The sequence below is a fragment of the Cavia porcellus genome, unplaced genomic scaffold, assembly GCF_034190915.1.
Source record: "Cavia porcellus strain 051 isolate PalLab524CR breed Dunkin Hartley unplaced genomic scaffold, mCavPor4.1 scaffold_1, whole genome shotgun sequence".
NCBI classification, from domain to species: Eukaryota; Metazoa; Chordata; class Mammalia; order Rodentia; family Caviidae; genus Cavia; species Cavia porcellus.
In genome coordinates, this window is record NW_026947484.1 from 186,271,839 (window position 1) to 186,285,057 (window position 13,219).

The following is a 13,219-nucleotide window of genomic DNA, read 5'->3' on the forward strand; positions in this document are numbered from 1 at the left end:
TTTTTTTGGTGTCTAATAAACTAGAAAAAAAAGGCTTAGAAGCTCTTCACAATAACGCTTACATTTTGATTACTATTTTATTTTACTTTAATTTCTTGTCAAAGAAAATATTTCCCTTTAAAGAATCTTTATTTCAAGTACCATATTTTCTTCCTGTTATGAAAAACATTAATTTATGGCTACTCAGAAAGAAAGAGTGAGTTATTTCTTTTAAGTTAAATAGACTTCTCCTCACTGCTCTCCCTCTAAACCTACTATTTGAAATGTCACAACAGGCTTCTCAGGTTTTTTCCTAGAAATTATTTTGTGTACTTTGTTATCTTAGACCTAAGCTTAAGAGCAGTAATAAAAGTAATTATAAGGGAAGCAAATGAAATGTGAAATTAGTTTTAGACAAATCTGAGATTTAATAAAGTTTATCTTTGCTCTCTATCCATCCAAAATAAAAGTCCATATATATTGAAAAACCCAGCTGCCATGTATGTTGCACCATGATGCTGACAGAATGAAAAACACACAGCTCCTGTTGTCTAAGGAATTGCACCCTATTAGAAGTAACAACAGATTTAACTAGCTATAATATTACTATGACATGCTTTCAAGAGAGGTAGGTGCAAGGTGCAGTGGGGTCCTGAAAGACAAGCTAGCTTGTTTTCTGAATAAATAAATAGTAATGTTTAAACACCATTGTGGCAGATGAGTGAGATTTTGCCAGGTTTGATGGTAAGAAAATAGCAGGGGGGTAGTCTCAGTAGAAGGAACACAACATGAACAGGATTCAAAGCAACACATCACATCATCCTTTTGAGGATCCATGAAGCAATTTAGTCTGGAGAGAGACGAGACTGAAGACATAGCAACAGTGGACTCTGGGAGCTCTACAGGCTGTTAAGAATACTAGGAATCCACTGAAAGTTCTTAGGTAGAGAAATGACTTGTTCCTATTTTTGCTTCAGAAAGATTTTTGTAGGGTTGGAGTGAATGGAACTAAGATACAAGACAATACATAAGGAGATTAATTAAAGTTGCAATTAAAATGTTAATAATTCATATCAGTGCTTTTCAAATGTTAGCATCCATCACAATCACACAGATACCAGAGCTAAAACACACATTATCAGGATCCACCTTCAGATTGTCTAAGCAGTACGTATGCAGTAGGGACCAAGAATCTGCATTTCTAACTAGTTCCCAGATAGCTCAGTGTATCTTCCAGTTTTCTACCTGAGCAATCTGGCAGACTGTGGTATCATAAAACAAAAGAGGGAAAGCATGAAACAAATGCTTTTTACTCTACAGTAATTCAATGTTGTTCCCTCCAGTTCTCCAGGATTTACATGTTATTTGCTGGCTATATCTTCACTTTAGCATCTCTTCCTTAAAATGCTGACCTCTAACTGATCTATTTGAATGTCTCTGGTTTATGTGTTCAACAATGAGGTCACTATTAGCTTATGACAGAACCAAATGGACTGATGCTTAAGAATGTAGGAATGTAATGCTCTTCCAGAGTAACATATTTCTGCTTTAACAGTGATGGTGCAGAAGTTAAGCCTCAGCTCAGCATGGCTTTCTCAAGCGGGACCTTCACCTGCCACGACAGGAAATCTGAAAGGCTTTTTCTTTGATGGTAAGGCCTTCTGACATCCCTTAGCAAACCAAGATTTACCCTGTCAAACCCAGAAGCCTGCAAAAATACCAAATACCAAATATTAAATTTTTCTATTCTTTGGATCCTGTTTCACCTAAAGTGAGTCACAAATAGATATGATTTATCTTTGCCAAAGAAAAATGAGTGACTTTTAAAGATATTTTCATTTAATTGTACTCTAATAACTTTCTGCTTTGAATAACCTGTTACATTCCATGTAGATGAAGCAGATCACATGGTGGATGTACAATGTCTTTTCTGGAGTCATATTATGTACATGTGTGCATACACACATACAATACTGCTTACAAAGAGTTACTTTACTCCATTTTCTTTTCTTTTTTGTCTTTTTCCTTTTTATCAGTACCAGGGATCGAACTCATGACTCCATTTTCTATTGGATTGTTTATCTGTATAATTAGAACTATAAAATACTTTTAAAGATATCAAGTGGATAAGATCAAACAATGTATGTAAAGTACCGAGGTCAGTGTTCCTTCTTTCCTCTCTTCTTCTTAATGATTTGTTATTTAACTGCTCTTTTGGGGAGTGACCTGATTCTGGGCATCTTTGAAAGAAACCATAATTTGGATTGGTTGAAATAGTAGTGGCATCACACTACTGATCAAGTTATGGCAGAAAAGCCAACTACAGTCTTCTGCAATCTACAGAAATGTTTATTCTTCCAATATAATTAGTAAATTCCTAGGATTATTTTAATGTTACGGGTTACTTATGTTACATTAAAGTTTCTCAGGTTTCCACTGTACTACTTTCCTCATTCCCATGCCAACAGAGACATTACTCTATACTTGATTGTATGTGGGCATTTATCTATAACTTTATATCTATAACCCTTTCCTACAATAAGATTAATAATTACCAAAAGGTATGGGAACATACTGTGTTCCTAGTCCTCAGTGTCTTCAACACACCTTGTTTTTAAAAATAAGCCATTTTACAAGTTGGGTGTTCTGTTGTGACTCCCAAGAAGATCAAGTCAGTAGATATTTGCGAGATCTCATTCAAACATGGTAATAACTGTCCTTTATAGATTACTTAGCATGCATGAACCATGCAAAACCTGTATTTCTACCTATACCCATACATGTCTGCCCAATATATAATCCTTATCCATAGCAGTCCAGGGATTTTCATATAAATCCTAGAAGAAAGGATGTAGAACATGTTTTAATTATTGCTTATCATTAACCAGAAATGCTACCACAAAATTGGAAAGGCATTATTTTTAAGAACCTGATAGATATTTCCCACTTTTTAAAAGCTCTCATTGTAATAACTTTATTGGCAGGAAATACGATTATTTCTAAATTTATTTTATATGTATCCTCTGTTGCTACCAGCTAAGATGAATGTATCAATATTCAACCAATGTTAAAATACATGTCCAGGGAAAACCTCAGATAAAGGCTGTACAGGGAAAAAGTTAAAGTCAAAGTCTTTTTTCTTTTGTTTTTCTGAGATAGGGTCTCACTGTGTGGTTCAGACTGATCTTGAACTCATTATGTAGCCTAGGCTGACCTCAAACTCATGGCCATCAGCCTCCCAACTTCTCAGACTAGAGATACATGCCACCATGTCTGGCAGAGTTAAAATCATTTCTAAAACAATTTAATTAACATCACTTTATTCCAAGGATTAAAAGTTTGCCTTGGCACTAGGATAAGATTCAGAATCTAGCTTTCGTAGAAAATGCTCTAAGCAGCCTTTGCTTTTAAAGTTCAAAGTTCTATAGTTTATTTCATAAAATGTTCAGTGCATTTAGCGAGCTTTTCCTATATATCAAGCCTTAGCCCCTCAGGCTCTCGTACTCACCTATGAACCTGATGATCCTTCGCAGTAAGGGATTCAGGTAACAGCATTCTCCCGTCAGAATGGTTTTCTCCTCCGCAATCAGGGATTCCCGTGTTGACTTTATAAAATACATGGATATCTCACCAATAAAAATCTGGGAAAAGAATGTTTCAGGAATGTCAAGCTGGAGAGTTGTTTGATTAAAGAGAGATAAGTCACTTTTTAAAAAAAGTAACTTTTAAAATTACAGTCCTTTTAAATGGTATGTTGGAGAGATGGAGAGTTAGTAGTTTGAATTTAATTCCTCAAAGAACTGAATGAAGCAATAATTGATAATTTCAGATAGAGCTAAGGCATAATATTAAATTCCAATTCCATATAAGGCATAAATTGGAGTAATAGATTGTAACAGAACTTGTGACAAAGCTCATTCTGATTTGTAGTACTTTAAAATTCACTATATGTTTTCCAATGATGAGGAATGATTTGGATGAGCCACTGTGTCAAGGAAGGCATCGTATACCTACATCAAATTGCAGCAGAAATTTATCATACATCAAAATAGCATTATCCACACATTACAAACCCTTACTTGATGATGTTTGTCTGAGACGCATTTCTTCTACGCTGAAATGGCTGAGGTTGCTTTTTTATTATGGCACTTACCTCCCGTTATCCTCCTATCTATTACTACTTAAATCACAGCTTATAGGTATCCCCTGTTGCTCCCCACCTCATTAAAATCACAGCATCCTAAGAGGGGCCATAAGCTCCCTGACGGTGAAATCCACATCTTCCATCCTTGAATTATCCTTACAACACCCACACTTTTTCAATCCGTTTTCACTTAAAACAAGGACTTGGCATGAGGAAAATGTTAACAAATGCTGACACTGCTGCAACTGAAGAGTAAAACCCAGGACTGAAGAAGAAAAGTTAGTAATTACCGTTATCTACTGACCACTGGGTGTCAGGCACTTTGCCAAAGTGAGACGCTCTCAAGACTCTAAATGCAGGTGTAATTACCTTTACTTTACTGGTTAGGAATCGAAGTTTAGCACCTTTGATTGATTTGCCTTCAAAATTATAGGCACAACACATGGGGACCCTGTTATTGGAATCCAGGCTAACTGGTCTCTAGGCTATATACTTCCCACCATATTATATACTAGGTTTTCATTTTCCTCATCTCAATTTCAACATTTTTACAGAAGAACATGATTTTATAGTTGATTTTCTTTGCTATCCATAGACCTGCAGTTTTAGAGAAAGTTTGTCAATGTTTTAATAATTCACATACTTTATAGTTCCCTTTTGTGATGGAATATGTTTATATGGACAAAAATGATGATATCATAAAAGGTACACAGGTAATGGAAATAGATATTTTCAAAACCAGAATTTTTTCAGCTTTTCCCCTTCCCCTTAATAGGTGAAAATACCACCAGAAACTTGGCAACACACAACCAGGTGGTATCTGAGATAGTTCTAGAATGTGCCTGAAGGTTCTGCTTCAACTGAACCATTCTGTCTCATACTTCAAATGTCACTCAAGTCTTACAGCAGTTAGAACACACAGCATGTAAACTGTTTGCTTTTGGTGTCCTGAATATTAAGTACAAATTCAAATATTTTTATTCAGTCCCTACCGTGGACTAGGATGTTGGCTGAAATGAAGAACACTGAAGCCAGCCATTTTTAGTCTCAAAGCTACATTTCTGGCCTGTTCACCCTGATGAACTTTGACGCACTACTGAACTTTTCTGTGCCTCTGTTGTCTGATCTGTCTTGTTTGTGCACTATTCTAGCAAATCAGTTGAACAAAACATGAGAGTTGTGGGAGCCTGATTTACAGTCAGAAGTGCAATTACAACATATTATATGTGAGTGGTATCTGATGTGGGGACAGTCTTGTAAAAGTGAGCACTCAACTCATGAGGGTTGAGGTTATCTTCAGGTAGATAGCAATAGAATTGAGTTAAATTATAGAGCACACAGTTGGTATCTACCAGAGATTTGTTCAGTATGTGAGGAATACAGCTCCCCATAGTACATATTATCTATCATTAGTGTTGTCTTATCAGTTTGTAAGAGTAGGAAAAAAAGTTCTTTTTCCCTCCTTTGGAAATATTATGAATTACACATGACTTAAAAATTAACCAGGGACATGAAGTGGACACTTACAAACCTAGGAGAATAAATAATCAGAAGAAAAAAACATTGCTTTCCTTAGCTATTTTAAAAACCCCAGTCTTACTCTATAGCAGTGGTGGCAAAACCTTTAAGAGCTTTCATTTAAAAGCAACGCAGGACAGCACGGATGCCATAGGTTCACCACCACTGCTCTGTAGGAAAGGAGGTGTGTAAATCCTAGAAATTCTCCATTCAGTGAGGATTTGCACTATGCATGCCAGATGAGGAAAAGCAGCTAAAAATTAAAAACAAAGGTTAGACAAAGCAAAAGATTAAACAAAGCAAAAGAATGGGGATGAGATAAATCTATAATGTCCTAAGACTTTCATAGCAAGAGTGCTAAGCGAGACAAAGACCATACTGGCATTCACCTTTCAAATAAAAATGAGGTATAGAACATAAAAGGAAAAATCAGAGCAGGAATGTATTCTGATTTATGTATCTAGTAACTTCAATACATGAATATATTATATGACAATGACTGTTTGCATAAGGGGTTACTTTATATTTGAAATAGAGTGAGACATTCCTGGATTTTGGTGAAAACTGACAGATGTGAAGGTTGCTGATGAAACAATTTAGCTCTCATTTCCTAATATCAGTCATGGATGTTCAATTCTCTAACTGTACATCGGGTGCTATCATTTACTCCATGGATTGAATCCTGTAGTCTCATATAGGGCCTAATTCTGCCACGGGATGGAAGATTATGCAGGTAAAGTGTCTTGTGTCCTCTGACAAGTCCACAACCCACTTTGTATGCCTCTTTGTTCACACTGGAAGATTTGTGACTCTGGTTTTGGCAATGGCTGGGTTCCTCCATCTGTACCTCTGCCACCCCACTCTGTCTCAATCTATTATTCTACTCAGAGCAGCTGGGGCATGTGGGATTCTCCATGTGTTCAGCCCTGGCGGTCTTGCCTATCTCAGCCTTTCTGATTGTTGGCTAACAAACATTGAATCAATCATGGCAAATGACCCTCTGGTGAGAAATGGTCAATGCCAAAGTAGACCTGGCAATGAATGAACTGCAGGCAAATTCCATTGGTGCATTCTTTATACTCCTAAGTGACATGGAACCTTCAGATAATAATAAAGATATCTTAAGTAAGGGTGGCTACTGTATCTTGATAAAGATATCTTTCACATATGCAAATCAAAGAGGCAAATAAACAAAACAGAACACATCAGCTTTAGACTACTTTTCTTCATAAAATAATAAAAGTTGTTTTGTTTTTTAAATTCACAGAATACACATGTTTTTATTACATACAACATGATGTTTAAATAGAGTAAAAGGACTAAATCTAGGTAATTAACACATACAGCACCTAACATATTAGCTGTTTGGCTAATACTTAACAGCATTTTTGAGAATATGATATACTGATATTAACTATAGTTACTATATTATTCAGTTGATTTCTTGAATGTATTCTTCCTGTTTAACTGAAAATTTATATCCTTTCAGTAACATCTTCTCAAGTGCTCCTTCCTAAACACCCCAGGCCCAGTTTACCACAATTCTATCCCTACAGCCATGAACTTAACTTTTTTTTCATCTGCTGGTGGGCATTTAGGATGAATCTACGCCTTGACTATTGTAAATAGTGGTACAATGAACATGAGAGACAGGTATCTCTTTGACATACTGATTTCATTTCCTCTGGCTATATACCCAAGGTAAGCTTGCTGGATTGTATGGCAGTTCTGTTTGACTGATTTTTAGGAACCTCCAAACTTGTTTTTTCTGTAATGATTTTACTAACTTACATCCCTTATCGGAAGTACAGTTTGTAAATATTTTCTCTAACTTGTAGATTTTTTTTTACTCTATTCATTATTTCCTTGGCTGCAAAGAAGGCTTTTAGGTTAATGTAAATCCACTGTTAAATTTTTCTTTTGTCTGTGTTTTCTGAATTGTATCCAGAAATCTTTGCCAACATCTATGTCATGGAGATTTCTCTCTATGTTTTCTTCTAGAAGTTTCATAGTTATAGGTCTATATTAAGCCTTTAATTTATTTTAGTTTATATATGATGTAAGATTAGAGTCCAAATGTTATTCTTCTGCATATGGATATCCAGTTTTATCAACATTATTTATGAAAAAATTGTCTTTTTTCTATTGCATATTCTTAGCATCATTGTTGAAATCCATTGGCTATAATTTTGGGGATTTCTTTCTGGGCTTCCTATCCTGTTCTATTTGGTTTATGAGTCTGGTTTTATGCCAGTACTATGATGTTTTGTTTGGAGTACTTTGAGGTCAGTAATGTTACACCTCTGATTTTGTTCTTTTTGCTTGAGATTAGTTTCACATTTGAAGTTTTTTATTCCATATGAATATTATTACTGCTTTCTATTTCTTTTAATAATATCACTGGTATGGCATCCTGATGAGAGAGTTTCTTGGACATTCATTTCCCTAACCACACATACAGTGCTATTTTATTCTCCATTCACTGGGAATATAGTCTTAGTGACCATATCACAGGTACTCATTGACCTGCAGTTGATTTGAGTGGTATGGGTCTTATTACAATATTGATTCTTCCAGTCCATGAAAATGAGTTATCTTTCCATTCAATGTCATTGTTCATTGTCTTGGTTAATTTTATTGCTAAGTATTTTAAATTTTTATAGCAATTATAAATAGGAGTGTTTTCCTTATTTCTTTTTTAGGTAGTTTGCGATTAGTGTATAAAAATGCTAATGATTTTCATATGTTGACTTTATATTTTAACTTTACTGAATTTATTTATGAAGTCCTAACAGTATTTGATAGCATCATTAGGGCTTTCTACATACACAGTCCAATTTCTAATTTGGGTCCATTTTATTTCTTTTTCTTACCCAATTGATGTTGTTAGGACTTCCAGTACTATGTTGAATGAAAGTGCTGAGAATAGGTGTCCTTGTCTTCTTTTAGATATTAAAGGCTTTCAGATTTTCCCTGTTTACTATGATGTTGGCTATGAATTCATCATATAAGTCCTTTGTTGTGTTGAAGTATGTTTCTTTTCATCTAATTTATTTAAAAAAAATTTATGATGGAAGATGGCAGACTTTTGTTAAATGCTTTCTTTGCATCTGTTAAAATAATATGACTAATGCCTTTTATTGTACTAATGTCCTATATCATGCTTTTGGATATGGTTATGTTAAATCATCCTTGCTTTCTTGCCATGAATTTTACTTTATCGTGGTGAATAATTGCCTTGGTTCAGAGCTAAAGTGCCCCCTAAAAGTCCCATATGTCTGAGAGCTCGTTGGATTGTGGAAATGCTATATTCATCAGTAGATTTGTCCACGGATGAGTTCAGTTGCTGACTGTGCTGTTAGAAGACAAGGACTGGCCAGAAGAGTCAGGTCACTAGGGGTGTGAGCTCAAAGTGTGTATTCTTGACTGTAGCTCCTCATTTTTGTTTCCTTTCATGCTGCCATGAGTTGAAAACCAGTTCTTTCACCATGCTCAATACAGACTCTGGGCCCCCCAAAATCTCTCCTTCTTTAACCTGTTGGGTGTTGGGTACTTTGTCCAGCAACAGGAAAACTAAGATAATGACCTTAAATATGTTTTTGAACTCACTTTGCTAACATTTGTTGAAGATTTTTGTATCTCATGTTTATCAGGGATGCCAGTCTGAAGTTTCCTTTTTATATACTGTCTTTGGTTTTGGATTCAGGGTAATGATAATAATGAGTTGACAAGGGTTCTAGCTTCTTCAGGAATTTGGAGTAGTATGAACAATTAGTATTAGTTCCTCTTTAAGTTTTTGGCGGAACTCAGCAGAGAAGGCATAAGGTCTTAGATTTTATATCCTGTGGTAAATTTTTCCATGCTTAAAGAAAAAAAGCATTATTCAAATCTTCAAAGTTTGAATTTGCCTGGGGAAGCCCTTTTATAATCAGCTCATCCAGAGACTATGAGCAGGTTGTCTGAAGTGGTTTTGAAGCCTAGGACCACTGATGCTAATGCGATAATGGGGTTCACCTGAACTCTAGGGAAGCAGCAGGCTGCCTGCCACTGAGATCTATCCAGGTCCTGAGGCCACTGAAGCTGGGCTGATGGTGGTGCAGACTGGACAGTGATTGCCATGCAAGCCTAACACCTTGGGGTTAGGGTGAACCTGGCAACTTAGGCAGTGGGTACTGGTCTCTGGAGCCATGGAAGTGGGCTTAGTTCTGGGTTTTACTGTGACAAGCCCACCATTACAGTCCATGGCAAAACTCAGTTCTTACTTATCTGTCCTTCCCCAAAATGGGTGGTTTCTCTCTTTATGTTGTGTAGCCTGGGGATGGGAAAAAGGTGTTGCAGGTAACATAAAATTGTCCTTTCCACCTCCTTCACTGTCTTTCATTACTCTATTAACACCATGTTTCATTAGCTCTTGTGAAGGGGTGTATGTGTAGGGGTGGCATCTGTGTAGTTGTTCAAATCAATATTTTGGGGGGGAAGACCACTGGAGAGTTTTATCCTGATAATCTTGCTCTACCCGTTCTCTTTACAAATGTTTTGCAAAACACATGACAAGTGATAAATAACTGATATCCATGAAAAACCTAGGGAAAAGAGTTAATTTGAGACAGGGTCTTACCATGTAGTTCAGGGTGGCCTCAAACTCACCATGTAGCCCAAGCAGGCCTTCAACTCACCATGATCCCTGCCTGAGCCTCCTGAGTGCTGAGATTACTGGCAGGCACCACCATGCCTCACTACATTTTTAGAATTTAAAATATAAAAACAACTGTAGAAAAAATTAATCCAGTCACTGGGAGGTATATTTTAATTTCATATAATAAAGGGACTTCAATGCATGTCATATATTGTTGCCATTGAAAAGGCCAACTGGAATTCCTAAAACACACATGTATATGTTATTTGTGGCTCTGATACTTGTTAACATCAAAGTCATTTTTTTCTTGTTTCCTGAATGTGGATAATGGAGATGAAATCCCAACTTTCTTACTTCATAATATGACGTGTATAAGTAGTTGAACTTTCTTTAGTCTCAGATTTTCTTTACAATGAAAGTCTCAGATCTGTCTTTACATGACAGATCACTATTTCAAAAAGCTGTTGAAAAGATTAAAAATTGTATTAAAAGCATCTGTATGGCCAAAGAATGTTTTCTTTGGTCATTTGGCATATCTAAATAAGAATATGTGTTGAACTAGAAGAAAGAAATTATTGTGGTATAGAGAAATATGGTCTAATTCTAGCTTGGACCTCCCCCTAATCAAGTGTTTGATTTTAGACTATTTGACTCTTGAGCCTTGGTGTTTTATCTTTTAAATAAAGAAACTGAATTAGAAAATGCTTATGGTGATTTTTTTTTTCTGCAACATCCTTGCTTTTATGGTAAAAACTGACAAGAGAGGCTTACTAAAGGGAAACCAAATCACATAATTGTGCTTTAATTTCAGTTTAGTCAGTTAAAATCCCCAAAACTGCAGTGATTTCTTGCAATACTGTTTAGCTCAATCACCATTCATTTTTACAATCACATGGGACTTCCCTGTCACCAAATATCCTTCCCTAAAAGCAGAGTAGAAGCAATCCACTGCAGAATCATCACATCTGCTGATATCTCTGTCACTTTGTCTTCTAACAGGACAGCAGAGGGTGGTGGCTAGATTTTGCTTACTTGTTGGCTGGATCTGAGAGTGTGAGGAAGAGGAACTCTTTATGCACACCCAACATTAGTGTTTAACTGGATTTAGAGTATTCTAAGAGCTTTAAATATTTCTAGTCTTTTCCTTGGGAGGTTTCTATAGTCATGAATAGGCAAGGAAAATGTGATTTTGTTGTACAGTTTCTTTAAAAATGTGATGCACAAACATGAAAATTACAAACTCTGTAGATAGCCATTACTACCAGTGCTTAGCTTTAAGTTTCCCTTATGTGTGCTATTCTCGACCTAGATCTTCAGAGAGATTCTGATTCCTTTAGTTGCTGAGCTTTGGTTGACCCAAGATTTCTTTATTTCTGCTTTATCATATATAGCTATAAATGAGGAACTTACATTCTGGACACTTTGTAACATTTTGAAGCTTAAGGCTTAAATACAGTGAGGCTGTTTACATGGAGGCATTTTGAAAACCATTTAGTATCTGGAATAACAGTTGCACTGCCAGAGACCATATCCACTCATTTAAATATTTTTATTTGAGACGATGTAAAATATAACACCCAAGGTGGTGGTGTCCATTTCAAAAGCATAGTGTTCTCTTACAGTAACTTTTTTCCTGGATAGAAAGTACAAGAGAAATGGAAATTTCAAATAAGTCAGCTAAAATACTTTTCTCAAGAAAAAGTAAAATGAATTGTAATCACCAATCCAATTGACCATCATACATTTTTAGGAAAACTACTCTTTCAAGAAACAAATAATGAAGTTCCTTATTACAATCATCTGGCCACCAATATTAGAAGGGAAATATTGAAGGTGGGAAAAATGTTCTTCTGTGTGTTCTTCTGTGGAATGATGTCAAGCAAAAAAAAAAAAAAACCAAAAAAAAAAAAAAAACAATCTCTAAAGGAGATTTGGAACACAGTAGTAAGGGTAAAAAATGGGAAATGATATTTTTCTTTATGTTTCTTTCTTTAAAAGTACACAAAAATTACCTATAAAAATTTTCCAGGAGGGGAAAAGAATAAGTTATAAAGCTTGAGATTATTAGCAAAAGAGAACATATAGTCCTGGTCACTTTGTATTAGTAAAGGGCATCATGTGATAACTATATGAAAGGAAGAAAGATGTGAATTTAAAAACAATGTTTATAAAATTTCAGCAGATGAGATTGTTCAGAGCCTGGAAATCCAAACGATGAGGGAATGCCAGCCCTTCCATGACTTCTTCATTTCGGCAGCTGAGTCTCTCATCAGTCTGCCAACAGCTTTGCCTTATTGAGAATCCACTTTGCGATCTGCAATGTGATTTCACATTTGCTCTAAGAGCCTACAGCCTACAAATGCCCAAATGAAAATTCACAATTTCCTCCATGCTAAGTCTTTCAATCAAACTGCATTTGTTTTTTTGTTGCCTAGAAAATTCCAGATGAGTCCAGTGTGTGCATGTATGCACACTTACATGTAAACTGTGAATTATTTCAATTCTTTTGGGCCAGGAGTCAAATGTTCTGCTACTTCACTACTAAATACTCCCCTATCACTTCGTTATGAGGCCAAGAGAAAAGCTTATTAGCTGTTTTCTCATGCCTTGTGCCACGGGGACTGAGGTAAAATAAGGGTAAATCAGATTCTCTGCTGAACAAATCCTCTTATTTGAGCAGGCTCTGTCTTTCACTCTGAGTGTGTGAGTTCATTCAGAAGGCCCCAGGCACTAGTTATCCAAGGTTTGCAGGTAGTTAGAACATACCCTGAAGATTTCTTTGTTGTGTGAGCCACCACATTTGGCTACCATAGTTCTGGACCCAATAAATCCTCCAGGCTCTATCCTTACCTAGAGACTGGGGACAGCCGCAGCCTTGGCCGTTGCAGTCTGTCTCATGTGGCCTTGTTTCATTATGATGTTGATGTATTCTGACAGCAAAG

The 13,219-nt window shown here is 36.0% G+C and overlaps 1 protein-coding gene across 2 annotated transcripts in view; it reads right to left on the minus strand.

Moving 5' to 3' along the window:
- Window positions 1-13,219, minus strand: part of Plppr1 (phospholipid phosphatase related 1) — a 282,868-nt gene that overhangs the window by 27,062 nt on the left and 242,587 nt on the right. For both annotated transcript variants that reach the window (XM_063224526.1, XM_023565531.2), the window contains one exon: window positions 3,488-3,620. In XM_063224526.1, coding sequence (XP_063080596.1) covers window positions 3,488-3,620 — 133 coding nt within the window. The remainder of the gene's footprint in view (window positions 1-3,487; window positions 3,621-13,219) is intronic.